General features: G+C 36.1%; 1 protein-coding gene across 8 annotated transcripts in view; it reads right to left on the bottom strand.

The window, feature by feature from the left end:
• Window positions 1-19,635, bottom strand: part of INPP4B (inositol polyphosphate-4-phosphatase type II B) — a 198,709-nt gene that overhangs the window by 91,207 nt on the left and 87,867 nt on the right. For all 8 annotated transcript variants that reach the window (XM_086464572.1, XM_086464571.1, XM_086464570.1 and 5 more), the window contains 2 exons: window positions 15,073-15,220; window positions 4,072-4,202 (listed from right to left, as the gene is read on the bottom strand). In XM_086464572.1, the coding sequence (XP_086320698.1) occupies window positions 4,072-4,202; window positions 15,073-15,220 (279 nt within the window). The remainder of the gene's footprint in view (window positions 1-4,071; window positions 4,203-15,072; window positions 15,221-19,635) is intronic.

Here is a 19,635-nt window from a genome sequence, read left to right as displayed (position 1 = left end):
GCATTGTTATAATGCAACATCACATTCCATTTTGGAAGCATGGCTCCCACTGAGATGAATTACTCCCACAAGTACTTCTTGCCAGGCTTCCAAAAAAGAACACACACTAACCACTTCTGAAGTCTGATTTGCCTAGCATCACGTAGGAACTTTGTGACAGAGGCAAGGATAGTGTACAATTCTCCAGAGCAACATTCAACTGCCTTAACCTCAATTGTCTTTTCTTCTCCTTCTAGGGCTCGTTGAATAATAGATTTTTCAGTTTAAGGACTGAAATGGGAAAAAAAAAATTCGGAGGGAAAAAAAAAAATCATTTCAAGTCAAACTAAAAAGTTTCAAAGTTCTACTCCCTCCCAAGATCACCAAATCTGTGGTTTAGATTAACCTGAAATGATTTGTTTTGATGTTACCTAACCCTTTTAGATCGCTGTTATTATGCTTCCTTGAAACAAAAACACTTGACATTCTCTAAAATTCTCCCCCGTTTTTGAAAGATAAAAGTGTTTGCCAGAACTCAAATTTGAAATAGTCTTAACTTCCTTAAACCTACAATTTCAGTAAATAGGCTACTAAACCAAATTTGCTGTCTAACACTAATACAGTGTTCCTTTCACTGCAATCTCTCAATTTTTTTAAAAAAATTAAGTGGTCTACTAACAACAGCCTTCTCCATTAAATTCCAGAAATAGCTCAATTGAGCGTGAAGTAGATATCTCTCAGAAAACCCAACACGTCATTGTATAGGATTAATGTGGGAATATTTATGAAAAAAAATTTACTTGCAGATGCCATCTCCTCCTTGCACGCTGCTTAGGAGGGAACAGTCTTCCATAGCACTGATACAAGAGGAGATCAGGAATATGTGCACCTAGATGACTTACACGAAGTAAGTAGATGGTGCTTCAGAACTGTCCTTCAGAGAAGATACATATAAAACCCCTCTTGTTAAAGGAAAGCAAATGTTCCATGAGTAACAAAGCAAAAATGCTGAACACATTAACATTAACCCTGCTTTTGCGGAGGAGTAAGAGTGTCAAGGAGCAGAAACACTTGTGCAACTACAGTATGAAGTCAAATATATGTCTGTCTTGCTTTTCTTATCAAATACTATAATCTTGTTTTTTGAAGTTATAATGTGAATTGTTTATAGAAAAGAACCATCACGAATTGAAGAACCACTGGGAGATCTTAAAACATGCAATGAATTTTATCCACATCCACCCTATTCCTTTGAAAAATAGCAGTAGGGACAAACTTCTGAAAACTATGCAGGGAGATCAATCTCTGTTTCACAGAGAATTACTATTACTTGTTGCAAATGATCTAGGCAGAAAATCCTACATTGCCTACAGGATCAAAATGCAGATTTGAGGTTTTAGCCTAACACTCCACATCTATACACTGTACATCCCCTGCTTTGTATTTATAATTGAAAGATTTTAAACCTCTATGAAACAATTTTAAAGGGACACTCAATACTCAGAGGATTTATCGTCTAATTTAATTGTGATTTAATAAGAATAAAAATACTATAGTGAAGGCTTAAAAGTATATATTATCTTCATTAGAAGGACGGGGCTATTATTTGGCTTCAGAATATTCATGCACCCCACTGATCACAGTAAGTTTCTGATGTCAAAGTAACTTTTCACATAAGATGCAAAATCAGTGGTTTTCTAAGTATAAACAAGTATTTTACCAACATTGTATTATAAGGGGGGGGGGGGGCAGAAAGGGTTGTTGAAGAAACGTTTACGTATGTACCTGAGTGTTGGCCTCCAAATTACACCTCCTCATTGTTTCTCATCTTCATCACAATTATTAGGTTGCTTTGGTTTGGGAGAAGTGTTCCTACTCTTTTTTACATGTTTTGTCCTCAACCTCAGGTTCCCTGGTCCACTGCAGTTCTCTCAAACCACAGTTAAGACAGGTAATTTAACTTCAACAACCGTTTTTAAATTCACTTGGCACAGTACATGCCTTGCAGGATTCATGCTTAATAGATTACATAGTCTATTTCTTTTTTTAAGTCTCAAAAGGACATTTCAATCTTCTCCTGCAAGTTGCAATTACTACATTGATTCTTTCATAATCTGTATTTATTGCCTTGCATATGATACTTTATGGAGTGTTTTCAAAATGTAATTAGCAAAGCATTAAAAAAAATAATATATATATTAGTTAAAACACAGATCATGCTAGATCAGATAGCAGTCTGCCAAAATCAGAAATGAAACATCCTGATGATAGTAAACAATCATAAATACAAGAAATTACACTTTTGTAACCAAAATGCAAATTATTATTATACAACATTTAGTGTAACAGATGAGTTTTTTCCCTCTACACTTTTAAGCGGGTAATCAACTGGTCCCAAAATACTTATTTCAGTTAGAGACTGTTTTTTGTTCATACACTAAATCAGGATTTCCCTCTTCCTGTGACCAAGCAATCTAGAACGAGAAGTACCATGCTCAGTCCTGTATTAGAAGATGATGGCTAAAGGATAAAAATACAGGTTTAATGCCTGTTTTGGAAGGGAAAGATTTGTGTCTCACCTACTAAATGCAGCAGTTTCATTATAACAACTAAATGCGCCTAGTTCTCTAAAAGAAGAAATTATGTTGCTGTGCATTTTAGTTCTATATTGAACTAAAACCTGATTGCTCCATTTCTCACTACACACAAAATAAGTTTTGTTTGGTCTATGTAGAAAGTTAGAAAATTTAATTAAAAAAATACTGCAAAATCTCCATAAATATATACCAGATATTTCAAAATACATCACTTACACCTCTAATTTTACAAATATTCATAACCATACTGTATCTCTTTTTAAAGAAATATTCTAGGTTGCAAACTTATGGTACGTAACAATGCACAGTGTTTGCCTCTGACACGCACTGCTATGCCTACACACACAACTGGGGGAGTAAGGCCACAGTGGGAACATCTAAGGATGAGAATATGGAGTGAAACAGCATATGCAAGCACTAACGATAGAACAGTCTTCAAAAGCACATATTTGAGATGGTGATTGTGAGGACCGGCTTTAGAAATCTGACACCAGCAAGAAAGCAGCAACAACAAGGCCTTTGTAGTAATTCAGAACAAATGTGCCCATTTCCTTCCAGAACATCTCAAAAACCAGGGAGTTGCACCAGCAGGAAGAGGCAGAAAGGCATGCTATAAACAGACAGAAATCTTTGCTCAAAATATAGTATTATTCAGGAAATCATTCCAGTAGTCTCACAAAATAGAGAAGAATTATCATAACTTCCTTGAATGATTTGTGAACAATCAAAAGAAAAGAAATTCAAAAGAAGAAATAATTTATTCTGCAGTCTTTTCTTGTTGTTCTTATGAGTAAGAATTACTACAGCAGGAAAAGACCAGCTACGTTTTCTGCACATTTGTCAGTGATGCGGTCTTATTCCACTGGCACGCATTCCACATTCTTTGCAGTCCCTGACCACAGGACTCTAGCAGATATTAACTGAACAAGCACCCAGTGCCCATCAGAATACAAGACCACTGTCTCCACATGAAAAAAAGCAAGACCACACATACTGCTGTTTCTGGACTGAGGACAGACTGCCCATCCCATACTAATTCTGTGCTTTTCTGGCACAATGTGAGCAAGGACAACTATTACACTAAGGATGCTCAAAGCATAGCTAGATTTTAGTTACCCTGTAGACTGTTAAACATAAGTTAGGTTTCAAGAAAAACTGACAAAACTACCTCTAAGGCTCGTTTCAAGTAGAAGATGGCATTCAGTACTAGCAGAGCAGTATATTCAAGGGAACGTGCAATTAAAATACACACACCCACCTCTCCAATTTTTTTTTTTGCTGCTGTGCAACCATGTACCATGTTAACTGTGAAAAACTGATGGAATGCATGAAAAAATTTAGATGAAAAAATGGCACACCTGTGAGTATCTCAGAAACAAAATGATTACAAAGATCTCATTTTTACGTTTTATTTCTGCTAAATATGCCACTATTTAATAACAATCAAACTAGTTACTTCGTAACTGCTCCAGAAGAGGAGAAGCTACTTTCATACCTGTGTGCTTCCCAAGCTCTGCAAGTGTATCCTGATACATGCTCAACATCTGTTCACAGTGAGCAATAACACTTTTGCGCATATTGTCCCAGTGAGGAGCGAGTTCTCCCAAGTCTTTAAGTTCCTGATTCCTGTATCAAAATGCAAAAAGAGAAGGCATTAACTCATTAATCCATTAACATTCATCCAAATTAATCCAAACCTAGTTTATTAAAAACCATCAAAAGCACTACCTAATTGAAATAAAATCTGTTTTCATGACGCTTGTAAAATCTGCTGGTTTCAGCTCTGTTATTCAGACACAAATTAAAGAACGTCAAATTGGTGAATAATACAGTAATTTCTATTCAAAACTCATCTGGTACAAATGCAATGGCCTGCAAACTGAAATATTACTTCTTCCCTGGAGGTAAGAAAGCTTCCAGGGTCCAGAGAGCTGTGTTCACAGCAAATAACTTTTTCTGAAGAAATATTAAACATCATTGTAAAGAATACAGTTTGCTCCTTTTCCAATGCTTGCAGCATGGCTGTTTTGATACTCTACACTTTGGATACTTTTACACACACCATAAACATAGCTCTAGCAGCGTCTCTACACAAGTCAGTTTAACCAACACACCAGTCCTAAACACATTTCTTTAGTGTTCAAAACAAAACAAAGCACACAAACCAAAATAACCCCACCAGTCCCCTAAAACTTAATCTTCAGCCTTACAGCTGTGTTCATCAGGTCAAAACAGCAGTGTTATGGTAACCAAACATGTCACTGAAAATCCAAAAGGAAATCCTCTAGCAAATTATCAGTTTTCCTGTACACTCTTGAGAGCTGACCTGAGCGAAACAGAGATCACTTTAATTTCCTACACAAACAAGCATAGTTACAGTACACTGGGCTTTCTGTTTGTTTTCCCTGCTTGCAAAGCAAATTTGTCCTTTATCTACCCCAGAGGCACTTTGGGGGACCTGCTTTTAACGAAACTGAAAATTGTAAGTCTTCCGACACTTAGAATTGTTCAAGAGACAACATGTGCAACACGACCAACTAGTTTTCACAGAATCACAGGATGTTAGGAGCTGGAAGGGACCTCGAAAGATCATCTAGTCCAACTCCTCCTGCCAGAGCAGGACCACCTAGAGTAGATCACACAGGAACGCGTCCAGGTGGGTTTTGAATGTCTCCAGAGAAGGAGACTCCACAACCCCTCCGGGCAGCCTGTTCCAGTGCTCTGCCACCCTCACAGTGAAAATCTTTTTCCTCATGTTAATGTGGAACCCAATGTTCCCTCATTTTCCTCAAAGTATCATGCAGACTGTTTCACTGCAATTCTTGGAAGTCTCAAAAAAGACTTCTAGGGGACAGCTCTTGCATATGGGAAAACTACTGAAGAAAAAGGAAAAAGAGGGAGGGGGTGCAGAAAGCAGGGGACAAAGAGACCAATGAGACTGAAGCACAGGAACACAGAGCTACACTTACTGCAACAGTTCTGACCACTAGGCACAAAGTCTTAAAATTATTTCTTAAACAGAAAAGCCACATGGATACATGAGTGTTTTCCCCATATTAGCTTTGCATTAGAGTAGACTGTATTAGAATAATCTATACAGGCATAATTCTGTTCCTGGTTAATATGACAACCAAAATCGAACAGATTGCACCGGAAGAGGAATTAAGGCATTTTGTTTATACATGCCCCTGAAGTACCAAAATAGAAACAAAGATTACAACATGTGAACTCGTTTGGAGTTTATTAATGATGTATGATTTTTCCATTTCATTCAACCTGAAGAACAGAAACAGATGGGACAGTTCAACTTTCCTGCATCGATACAAACTAGCAATGCTGTAGCATAAGAATCAGCAGCAGAAAGAGGACAAACCCACCATTTTCAATCACCATTTCCCTTGCAACTTTTTAGCATCTTAAAAGGAGACACCCCATTAAATAAAAATCTCAAGGCTTCCTCCTAAGAAAAGCTTGTAAGATTTGGCAGGGTATACAATTCTGTTTATTTGCAGTAAAGAAATTTTGGCCCTTAATATTTATGTTGTCTCATTCAATATGTTTAGGAACAATGTTTGGACCTGGCTGAGCTCCAGAACTTTACTGCTTCTCCTATACGGGAACGTAGTATTCTGCAGAAATTGGAGAAATGCTACACAGTGAGAGGTGGGGGCAGCACATCAATATGCCACATTCAGAGCCCTCTATCCCACAGAAAAACCACTACGGGGGCTCTGCTCCTCTGCCTCTATCTAAGCCCACTCCTGGAGCTGTTGGTCCCATGCTCAACTCAAGCAACAGCATTAGAAATCCCTTATCTCAGACTAAAATATCCAATCAAAACCCAAAACTGGTTTAACTGGCTGACTATGAGTTACCTCCATTGACACCAACAGCAACAGGACAGGAGAGCTCAAATCCCACCACATTAACTTTAACATGGTTTCAAGGAATGTCAAATCCTGCATTTACCATTGTCAACCAGACTTGTATCTATTTCTTCTCAGAAACACATATGCATCACTGAAGCCAAAATACAGCCACTAGGGTGTCACAAAAAGACACATCTTACTTGCAATATTTGAATAAAGTAAGTATGCAGGTTTATAGTAATCTAGAGCATATATAGCACAGAAACTTGAAATACTACCTTTTCTAAACTCATTTTCATTTAAAAATACAGTAAAATCAAACCATGAGATAACAGTATAGATTATAGAGTATAGATACTATTTCTGCAAAAAATAGCCTTCTTGCACATTTTATATCTTTGTTTCAAATGCAATTACATGAGACATAGGATTTAGATACTATCTGCGTCTTGTGATTTCTGACTGTCACTGCTGTTGACTCAGTACAGCTCTGAGTTATAGCTGAAAAAGAATTATCTTTCCTATCTCCATCAACAATATTCCATAGTACCAAGCTTTATTACTATTATCGTGAAAGGTCTCTCCCAAAAGTAAACAAACAGATTGAAGAAGCATATTATTTTTCAGATTTGGAGGTTTATAGTTCATACAAATAACGACAGCAACAGTCTTAAAAAAAAAAATAAATCTTTAATTAGTTTTAATACTATAATACCTATACCAGAATGTATTTCACTGAATAACTTTAAAAACACACTTCAACCAGTAATTGTGTCAAACAACAATTGTGCTACAAAAGAAAATTAGTATTTATAATATATATTGGTTCTACAGAGGGCAAATCAGTTACTGATTCACCTTTTCAATGTCACCATGGAATTTTGAATAGCTTGTCAACGGAGCAGTAAACTCAGAGTAAATGCAATACTGTTAAAATAGAGCTATTTATCATCTTGCTCCCCTACTCCAAATCCCCTCTCAACATCTTTTCCAGGTAATTGCACTCATCACCACGACAGATCCTGTGCTCAGTATCAACTTCAACTCGTCTTACAGAATCAAATCCAAGCTTTCTCTACATCTTGCTGTTCAGCTCCTCAAACTGTCGCCTGGATAGTCTTTTCTGTCAATGCACAATGGGAAACTCCCACCCAGGAGCGAGTCTCAACTTTCATTGTGTCCTGCCTTGATTACTTCAGTATCTTCCTTGGTGGCTTTGAAAAAAATCTTTCCACATCTGTATCTAATCAGAATGCATATGTAAACAGTCTGTCCCACCCCTCCTTCTCCACTTTAAATATTAGCTAATAGGCTTATTTTTAAGACTTTCTCAGGTACTTTCTGGTTTTCACATCCATTCTTTCCTTTAGTGCACTAATTACACCAGCTTTCACTAAGCAATTCCCATTACGGCTGGAAGCATCTCCCCATTAAAAAATCTAAAATCTACCTGTTATCTTTTCTTCAAAACTCTTTCTTGCCATTATGGCAGGAAAATTCAATATTGGATACTGATCTGCTGAAAGCACTATATACCATGCTGATTGTTAGGGTAAGGATTAATGATCATTGGTGCTCGCACAACACAATTTTAAAGAGATGCAAAATTCTAAGAATAAGATATGAGACTCCTCAGGAACCCATAGCACTATTAGAAATGTCATGAACCTTCATTTCAGGCTCCTACTTAAAAAACAACAACTACTTTTACTCGGAATGACTTACTGATTTACACAGCTATCATTGTTGGGCACTTTGCCCTTTAGAGGACTTGAGCTCTACCCAGCCTTCCCCGGCCGATGGAAACTACAGTCACTGTGCAAGCTGTTACACTGATATGCAGGATAGTTTAGGAGGATCTCTGCCTGGAAGGAACTATCTGTGCTTTTCTTTATGAACAACCAGAGATCCGTAAACACCACATGACTGGGTACATTACTAGCAGTTAAATACTGTTGCCATTAGACTCGAAGTACGACATGCAATTTTTCTGCTCCAAGAAAATGTTCGATGAATCCCATTATTAAACGATGGTTGAGCACCCAAGGGTCAGATTAATATTCAGTCTTTTGATTTATCAACTCTTGCTTTTAATTTTTTATTTATTTTTAAGAACACCTTAGGTACATGATTACAGTAAATTACTAAAAGTACTTGAAAGAGGCACAAAGAATTTCCTGTGTTATTCAGGTTAATAATTTCTACTTAAACAGTTTCTGCTTTGTGCCATGCACTCTAGTGACCATAGTAACAGAAAAAGACTCTTTCTCATCACTTCAGATATGAGGATATAGGAACAGCTTAGAAGTCTAAAGGAAACTTATTGAATGCTGAAAATGTAAAATACTGAATTCTGTAAGGAGTATTTTGAATGAGTGGTATGCATCGTTCAGAGACCACTGTGGAAAGCACAGCGAAAACCTGTTGTCAGTGACAAAAAAATCAAAATAAAGAAAACACAGTAGCAAGATATTAAGATGAGCAAGATGAGTCAGAAGGAGGCATTCCGTCAAAGAACTTTTCTGAGAGAGAATAATCAGATCCAAAAAAGTGAACAGCAGGAATAGCCATTTGCATCATGAAGGACACAGCACAAATCTTTCCAAATTGAAAGATGAAGTTGAAAAGATCAGTGTAATTATACAAAGAAAATATAATTAAGAGGACATATGATAAAAGCATATAAACCATAAACACCATATGAAGACAAAGTAGTAACTTCTTGATTCATTCAGCTTCAAAAATCCAGTGATGCAATTCCCAGTGAAGCAAACACAACAAATTCAAAACTGAAAAGAGAAAATAATTTTTGCCTCCATCAAACGAATTAGCTTCTGAAATCCACTTTCAGAAAACATCAGAAGCAAACTGCTTAGCAGGATTCAAAACAAGATGAGACATTTCTGCAGATTATATTTGCAAAAGTTTTATAATATCATAAAGGCGACAAAGTTCTGAGTATTTATCAAACGGGAGCTTTGGAGTAAATAGACACCATAAGCTTTGGGGCATGACTTAATCACTCATTAAGTAAAGGAAGCTTAGAAGCTTCCTTCTAAAGAAAGAAGCACAGGAATTATTTTTCCTTACACATTTTACTTTAAAGTGTACATGTTTATGGATAACCATTTCATCTTTTTTTTTTTTTTTTTGGTAGCATAGAAGCAGATAAAATTACTTTCACTTTTCTTTAACACAAGTTATGATCCTGTGATATGTAAGCAATACCCACCAAAACAACATAACATTCACACCGGAAATAAAAGAATCATAGCCTTTTTACTATATTGTTTGTAAACCAGACAAATAATTACTAAGGAGGATTTAATCTTGTCTGGGGAAGCTACCACAAAAACGAATAAAAAGATATTTTTCTCTCTTGTCTAACAGTTTTCACTTAAATCCTCCTGAAAACAGGTGCCGTTTTTCTCTTCTTACAGCATTTCTCAAAACTATTTCAGGTTCTGGTAAGCCTGACCTGACAGGTAACTAAAACCTAAAATGTAGGTTGTTTCTACCTTCTGCACGCCTTAAACATTTGTTTAAAAAGAAGACAAAAGCCCAACAAACAAAACACCCCAAAAATCCAAGCCAAACACATTACAAATATTTTAAAACCAGTTTCTTCTACGTATATGTGGAGAATAGACTGGGATTTGCAAAGGCTTGAGAATATTTTATACTGTTGCTAAGAGCTGGAGTTTTTGAGTTCATTTTGCATTTCTATCCACCACCATCCCTTTTTATTATCCAAAAGCGCAGACAATATATAAGCTAAATTAAATCCATTTCTTCCTTCCTGCCTTAAAACTCTTTCCCTTCCCTGGATATTTTATTACCTGAGGTTATCTCTGAAAGACTCAAGATCTTCAAACAGCATGATCATTTGAGGTTAATTCTATGATTTGTGTTTAATAGCAGAGGATAATTCTCCTCCATCACGTGACTGCAAAGAGTCTCAAATTCAGTAATACTCAGAATGGCATCTGTGAAATTTACACTTCAGTCTTAAATTATACTTTAGTAACTAGCAATGGTGTATAGAATTGGTTTAGGCATTTTTTTGTTTGGTTGCTTTTTAAATTTTAGTGTTTCATCAGGAAACACTGGAATCAGCTTAAGACAATGTTGCTTCAGCTCTATGATACAAGTGAAAACATTTTATTCTCATAGTTTGTGTTTATAACTTCACTCTCTCTTTCACCATATATGTGGCAAGATTTATCACATTATTAAGTGCATGATTACTCAACCATTTAAACAGTTTTGTGGGTTTCTGTTCTCTTTTTTCCCCCCAATTTATTAATCAAAGTGCCTCATTCAAAATAAACAGTGAGGATCTTTATGACACGAGCAACATAATAAAACTGTACAAAGTTTTTTTAACCACCTTAATGCCTTAATGCCTCTAATTTATATTCTTTGCACCCCCGCTAACATGAACTGACAAAATTATACCCAACTTGGTGCTGGTATAACTACTGGTAAGAGCAAAAATCTGTAGTTAACAATGTAAAATTCAAATGCTTTTTGTCATGACAGAATTTGAGTGTGTTAAAATAATTATAATCTTGAGAAAAAGATTATAATTATTGCTTTGGTTTTGTATTGTCCTTCACTATAACACAGGAAGCTCTAATAAGGGGGGCATGTGCACAAATATAAAATCTGGAAATTTTAGCAACCAGTCTCTGGGAAGCATTGCTGACTGGTAGAGAATGATTTTCTGGAGTCTTAAAATGAATTTTGCAGAAAACAACAAAAAAAACCCATCTCTGACAAGACAGTCAGAATGTAAGTTAACATTTTATAGCTTTCAGCACTGCTGAATAATAGGTAATGTTGTGTAGAGGTAACTCTCAGAAAACAATTCAGGTAATTTTACTCCATTGCAATGCACTACAACACCCAATAACAAAATAAAGCCCAGCAAATCTTACTTCGTTAAGTCTGATATGAAAACTCCTCTTAGAGTTTCACAGAGGCCATCTTTTCCAAAATTAATTATGAACAGTAAAATCAAGAGGACAGAGAGTTATGTAGTGTTCATACATTACAATGTATTGTATCCTCTCGTTTATAAATTAACGGGTTTTAAACCAATCATGTTTGAGGACTACAATTGCCTGAACGCCACTTACAAAAATTCAACTTACACTCATGTACTTGTATTCCTCTATGCATTAACTCACGGAAAATAAGAGAAAGGTTTTACAACTTTGTTGATGCACAATGGGCTAAAATACTGCATACGTATGTATTTGAGGTACATTTTACTGGCACGTTTGGGGATATTTTTAAGAGTTGAAAAAATTACTTCTTTGAACATTTGGACTAGGTAGTTACTTGAAGTTTTAAAAGTCCGTAAGTGGATAGCATATTAAAAGTGCCCATCTAAACATGGTTGGTTCAAACAGCTTCAAAAGTCATGGTAAGTTTACTCAGAATAACTTTGGTTTATACTATTACCTCTTACCAATACAATGTTTTTGCAGTGTAATTGCTCAAAAATAAGTCATATAAAAAATAACATGCAAAGGTCCAGAAAAATCAATGCCTAGTCCCAATACATGGCATCTCTGCCTGGGCCTCCATTTCTCTCTAGAAGTTGTGTATTAAAAAGGTAGTAGAAAAACATGTATCTTTCAGACAGTCTGAACTTTGTCCTCATTCTGTAATGTTACAAGAAATCAGAAAACAGACAAACAGCATAGACTTGCACAAGAAAAGGCTACAGGAGTTGTGACCAGACAGCCATTCCTGATGCAGGAGAAAACCTGAGTGTGCTTCGTACTCTGGAGAGAGGGTTCAAGGAAAGTTCAGCAGTTTATCCTTGAAATCTGTTCATGGGTTGTGACCACAAATGCCATGGGCCAAATTCAGTTGTAAGCAGGTGGAATTTCCTTTCAGCCAAAGCTGAGTTTGGTTCCAAGGGACTCAAGAGATCTTTAGTTGCAAATATGAAAGACGTGTGTACTGCAGCTTCTATTGTAGTCTCCTAATTCTCTTGCTGGGCTGATCTAGTGCAACACAAGTTACACCTATAACCACAAGCTTAGGTTATGTGGGTCAACCAACTTTCTGAATAACTACTGTAAACTACGAAGTCTTTTTCATAATCATTAGGTTCGAAGAACTACTTAGTTAGATAGATGCAAAACATCCGGACAAGATTTGTGTAAAGAAATATTATAAACAGGGGAAAGGTCACCTTGGAAAACCTCAAGGAGGAAACAGAAATAATTTCTTAATAAAATCAGAAAGCAGATTGTATGACCCATATAAGAACAATAAAAATGACCGTATAGCTCCTACTAAAACTTCTTCCAGGGAGGTTTGAAGGATAAAATATCTTTTAAAACATTATTTCACACTGAAAAACGTTAAACATCCTTAGAGGTTATGCATTTCAGAGTATCATGTCAGTAAATGAAAATGTTAACTATGAACATTATTTTTATCAAGAGATAAACAAATCTTAAGAGCTATGAGAAAAAGGACTTTAAATTACCATTTAAAATACAACACTGAATGAGATTAACACTTCACTTGGATAATTTTTATAGGTGATTGCTTCAGACCTGACTAGATTGAAACGAAAACAGGAATAAAATGAAACAGGTTGAGGATGATAAGAAGTGGCCACTGAGACAAAAATATTTATTCTTTTCTACTAACTGGGGAAAAAAGTTGCAGAGAAGGATACTTCAAAAGATAATAGCCTCAAGATGATACAGTGTAAGCTTTGTATGAGTTCAAGAACTAACATAACAATATTCTCCTAGCACCATTAATTTACAAATGTAAGGAGTCCACAAGAGCACATGTCTTTGCAATTATTTCAAAAAAGCAAAGCCCATACAAAGCTGAAGCTCCAACCTACATGCTTATACAATGCTAGGTGACACAGATGCCCTTATTCCCACCATCTGTTAGTATTCTAACACAAGTTGTTGCTCCTCTTGGTTGGTCTCACCTTCTCTCTCAGACTGCTACAATCACTTTGTCTCTCTTTCCCTCACACCCACACTTTCTATGGGGCTTGAACAGCTAACCACATTGGCAGTCAGGAAAATCAGAATGACTTGCTTCAATCTCAGAGCAACTTTTACTTCTGTTTCTTCCTCAACGCTTTTCTTTATTTTCATGAGTGTTGAAAAATCACTAAAAAAACCCAAACCATGGTGATTCTTTACTATGACTTTATCCAAAGAGGTGAATGCAATAACATGAAATAACAGCAAATGCTATTACTTGCATTATGCCTTTGGAGAGAGTGTAGTAGTAGCAAAAGTGGTTAAAGTAATCCTCTAACATTTAAAAGGCATTTACCCATGGGGCAAATGAAAATCTGGGAAGTGGATGAACTGTGCAAGTCAGCATAATCTATTTTTATTGCTTACTAAAAAAAACCTTACACATTAGTATTCTCAAACAAGATCAGGCCATAAATGCCTAAACACAGTATTAAATGAATAAAATACAGTATTATAACAATTCATATGATTTTTATAACCCATCATCATCATGCATAAGTACGTATCAGTCCATTGACTTTGTTAAAAGCAGGATTCTGGTCTCCCACATGCTGTTCGATTGGCATAAACAGATCACACAGAAGCAGCAGATGGGGTGAATAAAAAAAAAAAAAAAAAAAGAAGCTCCTATTGCAGGACAAACCACCACTGTAAACAACCACATGTAACATCCTCTGATGGAGAGAGTTGCCTGTAAGTGCAGAGGATGGCTTTGGGCTGCAGCACAGGCTCACAGTGCTACTCTTCCAGGAGACCACACGTCCACCTATGTGTGAGGCAACTTTCATAGGGAAAGAGGCAATATATTCTTCTACACCATCCATTATCATCGGGAAAAGAAGGTATGCTTTCAGGGAAGCCCTGGATTGCTTAAAACATTGCTTTTTTCTGCAGTTGTATCAGGACAGCTTACAAGTATTCAAGGACAGGCTGGCATTTTAGTTGCTGCAGTAGGAATTTGAACATTCAAAAGATTTTGGGACACTTGTGCTCCCTATCCTCTTTTTTCCCAGGCCATACATATTGGAATGATCCTCAGATGTTCCCTCCTGGTTACAAGGCCAAATATGAACAAAGGTTTCAAACTTACATTGCTTTGTTATCCTTTTCTCATGCCAACTAATTTTTATTAGTTAAAGGAATGTGATTTATACTTTCATTGCTTCTTTATTAACTACAAACATGTCATTTTTCATTGCTTCCATAATGTTTGTCTGCAATATTAGCACTGCCCAGACACAAAGCCAAACACACTACAATGTAGTTCACACCCTTGCCATGTGTTGTTTCTTTATAAAATGTGAACTTTTCAGAATATTTATGTTGTTAATCAAATCTTGATGCTTACACATTTAAAGTCATGACTGCACTCTAGCACAGTTCATTGCTCAGAACTCAAGTCACTAGAGTCCTAAAAATTCTGAGCAATCAATTCTGTTGTTCAGCTACAGCTGTAAATTCTTAGCAGCCAAAAAGATAGCTATATTTTGCCTATTTCATACCACAATTTATAATTTTTAGCTCATCACTTACATTATTCCAACTCACAAAAATAAAATTTAGTACTTGCGATTGCTATTTCTTCCTTACCTTCTCATATCCTCCTTTATGTGAAGACTGATGAGTTCTTTAGGAACATGGAAAGAGAGGGTGGTCTCAGCCATCTGTTCCCGGATCCGCATCCACTTGTTGTCAGAAGTAGGGAATCTATATAACTTACAGATCGGGTTTTTTAACACTGCGAAGAGGAAAAATTATATCATTGCTTTACTGTGGTTATATGACTCTGAAAATTTATGACAACAATTTCATCCAAAAATAATACATTATTTCCTCCCTTGCTTCCAGAATTAATTTTAGAACCATTAAAATTCTATTAAAAACATTAAATTTTTATTTATTACAGCAGCATGTGCAGGACAAAGTATTGCTAGTACAGCAGCTAAATCACATTTTACTCGCACAGTAGGTATCCTGTGAATTTAGCATCTTGGTGTAGTGAGAATGTAAATTATGCTCACTATTCTTACACTTAAGAGACAGTTAGGAAAAACAGAATGGACAAATATACAATGAACTCACATACAGTCAACATCATCGCTTACCATCTGCTAGAATCACTCACATTGCTAATAAACTGCATGGGACAAGTGAAGCATGTCTCAGGTTTAGCTATATCTGATGCATCTTCTCCACACACAGACATCATTAATACAAATAGATGGTGTGCATCTACATTAAAGGAAACTTGACCATTGACATGGTCAAGAGACTGCCACTATACAGAAATAAATATAACAATCCTGTAAATACATTACACACAATGTTCTCAAACCATTTCTGTAACTTGACATAGGAAAATTGCATTACTTGATGTCTTGGAAGTTTATGCTTAAAACCCACCATGTTCTTTACATTAAAGCTCTCACATGTTGGCCTTGTTTCCAGTCAGACCTTACAATGATGCTCTATAATAAAGGTGGGAAATTTCTCTCCTTTCCTCCTTCCCACCCCCTGCACCCACCCCGCTACTCTTAATTAATTTTCCAGAAAAAGCAAATGGAAAAAAAGCTGAGAAAGAAAAGGTTTTGTTTGACTACTTTGATAAGCTTACTTGGAGACAAATGATTGTCATTTAACACACACATCCACTGCATCCTGACTTGGAATGACTTTGGACAGCCATCCAAATCCTCCAATAGTACCTTTCTGTCACCCTTCTGGAAAAAGCTGCCTTAGAGCAGGCTCCCATTGATCTGCCACTGAATGATCTATATCTGAAAGGAATGCACTTCCCATGTGTGCTGCAAGGAAACTCTTGCAGTCAAAATGACATCTACTAATAGGAATCTCAGCTTCACAACTCAGTGCCACCATTATTACCTATGTAGGCTGATTCATAGTGAATGAAAAACACAGACCAAGTTACTGAAGATACATACACTGTCTTGTCTACCTAATCAAACTGATTTTTAACAGAAGTCCTTTAGGAAAGGCCTAAAACAAGACGATAGATTCAAAGATATCTATAATAAAATAGTTGTTGGCAGCTCATAAAAGAAAAGAATGTTGTAAATCATGTTTAAGTAATTGTAGATGTATTGTTTTCTATTCCCATCACTCTGCTGAGATCTCTCTGATCATTAGTGTTTGATGAGAAACTGGAAGCCTTTTGAGTCATTTTGCCTTTATTAGGGATTTTACTCACAGAAACTAAATTCTTACTTACTGTTATGAAATAAGCCTAAAAGATGCTTGATAGCTATGCCATATGAATAACAGTAATTTTTCTTTACTACAAACACCCAAAATACCTCAATGTTCGAGCATCTTTACATACATTTTACAGCTTGAGAATCCTCACTGCACAGACTTAACTATTGTCTGCTACAAAAAAAAAAAAAAAAAAAGCATCTTCAAGTCCAGTGCCTGTGGTCAGCTTACACCCAGTGTGTGGGCTTTATTCTATTACTTAATTGAAATATGCTATAATGCTTTCTTACTTTCCTCCTCTTTTGCTGAGATTCTTCTAATTAACAATTTCACTTTTGTCAATAATATTGACAGCCTCTGTCAATCCACAAGGTAGATACACGACACCGAACATCTTCCACAACAAGACAGGAAATGACAATCTTCAGATGTCAGGGTCAGCTCAAGAAACTAAGGGCTAATTCAGGTCTGCCCTTAAACAAAAACCTGCCAAAACATAATAATATTGGGTTGCTTAGGATTTGTTTGGTTGTTTGTTTTGTTTTGGTTTGTTTGGGGTTTTTTTTTTTGTAGTGCTACCTGTTCACTAGGAAGTAGGTTGATACTTTTTACCAGGACTTTTAAAATCATGATGCTCCAGACACAAAAAGTTCTTTTCTCTATTTTACCTTTTAATATTTACTTCCTAAGAAGTTAGCAAAGTTAAATTTGCACTCAGAATCTATTACATTCAAAAATTCACATTTGTCTGTGAGAACTGAATACACATATGTAGTTCCACAATCTCTTTCCTCCCATCTCCCCACTATCACCACCACCATTACAGGAAAAAACTAAACCAAATCAAAAAAACCAATGGGACTACAGTATAGTAGCAAGGGAGACTAGGAACCACTTTGAAAATATGGATCCAAAGTTGTGACTTTTATCATTGTTAGAATTATTAAACTGCTCTTCAGGTACTACCTCTGAGTCTCAATTGTCAGATGGGGATAAACTCAAGTGTGTTGCAAGTTTTAAAAAATGGCCAAAACATCTCTCCATAGGTTTATGAATAAAATTTCATCCACAAACTCAGAAAAAAGTCTGGGAATTTTGTTTTCACATGGAAGCGCAGTAATTCCCATTTCCAATTGCTAAAGCTTGAGACTGTAAATAAGAGCTGCACAGTACTTTATGTTTTTCTTATAAACAGAACTACTGAAGTCATGTGTTTCCATTAAACTCTCAGATGTATTTTTCTTTCCAATTACAGCAATAATTGCTTTCTAATTACAACAAGTTGTCTAAAAAAGAAATCCAGAAGGCATGTAAAACCACTCAAACAGTAACAATGGCAAGACTAGAGTTGGCTTTGATAAAAAGTAGTTATTAAAAAAGTGAAAGTTTCATAAAGGTAATGCTTCCTCTAGTTAGACAGCGATCACAAAAGGCACTGCAAAAAAAAATAATCCATACATATGAACTGCAGTGGTCAAAAATAGAAAAAAACTACTTTAAAAGCCTTTCTCTATATTATGAAGCTTAAAAGCCAACACCATATATTTAACCATCCATATTTTTGAACATTCTCATTTTTAAATTTAAAGACTTCTGTGCTTTTTATTCCATGCAATATCCTTCACACTGCTTCCCCTGCAAGTAAAGTAAAAGTTTAATAAAAGATTGAATACTTGGTTTTCATTTTTGTTCCCTATTGAACATAGATCAAAGCATACCACTGCCACATACTAATTTACTAACACTGTTTCTATTTATATCTTCCTTTGTAGCATAGATGCATTATGTACACCATGTCAGGAAGAATACTTTCAACTGTCTTAATTTTTGCTTAATTTCAATTGCTTTTATTCTGTTTTCTTTGTAAAGTGCAATATGTTTACATGCAAACGACTGGAAAACTCCCCAGTGTTATAAATAAATAAATGAATTTTGAGACATATAAATTCAATCTCTTGGGGTATAAATGGAATAGTGATAAGCCTCTGTGAAATATGATACTCATTCCCACTCACTCAATAGCTACCTCATAACTCACTTGAGGGCTGCGAGTTCCTTATATTAAGATTTAAATTTCAGAAGAATGCCAATGTGCATCTATGCCTACAGGCTTAAAGATTCACATAGGGGTTTTTTTTCAGTTTCATAGTTTTGAAGGCCTGACAAACAACATGTGACAGAAAGAACCAGAAATCTTTACAACAGTATACACATGTACTAAATACATGTTGTCCTGTAGGTAGTTCTGTATGTACACAGCAGGGAGCGTACAGAGAGTACACACACAGTAGTGCAGGAAATGTTGACGTATCAGGTTGCCTGTAATATAGTTCTACCACACTACTAATATCATTCCTTTCCCTTTAGTCCTTGTTTTTGATTGCCTCTAATTTTGCCACTCTGAAATCTGCCTGGCTTAAACTGATTATTGTTTGAAATTTTCAGTTAAGATGGTCCAACTGCACAGAATGAGGCCAAAAAACTGCAACAGAAAGTTCTGTGCTTTATAAACTCAAATTCTGACAGCAGATCTTTTACAGAGATGTTCATTTTACCATATCCACAGCAATCCACCCAGATCTGACAATGACACAAGCCTTGGGAAAGAAACCTCAGTATGTAAAAACTCAAAACTTGAACTTAACACCTCATACATGCACCAAGGGTCTATACTGAAAATTCTTGCATTCTTCCCAGTTTCTAACACCAACAAAACTGCGTGCATGTCATTCATACAGAGTGGCTGAATAAGTTTCTGGGCAGAGCTAGTGTGTGGTACAATACACTTAAGGGCAGCACTGGTACCCATATGAGAAAGCCAGTCTCCAGGTAACACAGAGAGCTTTGATCCACATGAAGCCTAGTCATGGAGGCATGCTGGGGAAGAAGTCTGACTGGCTGGGCAAAGAGGCTGAGAGTATAAAAGGAGAGGCAATTCAA

This window comes from Leptosomus discolor, chromosome 4 (assembly GCF_034619465.1).
Source record: "Leptosomus discolor isolate bLepDis1 chromosome 4, bLepDis1.hap2, whole genome shotgun sequence".
Lineage (NCBI taxonomy): Eukaryota > Metazoa > Chordata > Aves > Leptosomiformes > Leptosomidae > Leptosomus > Leptosomus discolor.
Note: the sequence above shows the minus strand (reverse complement) of the source record. Positions and strands in the feature narration are given on the sequence as shown.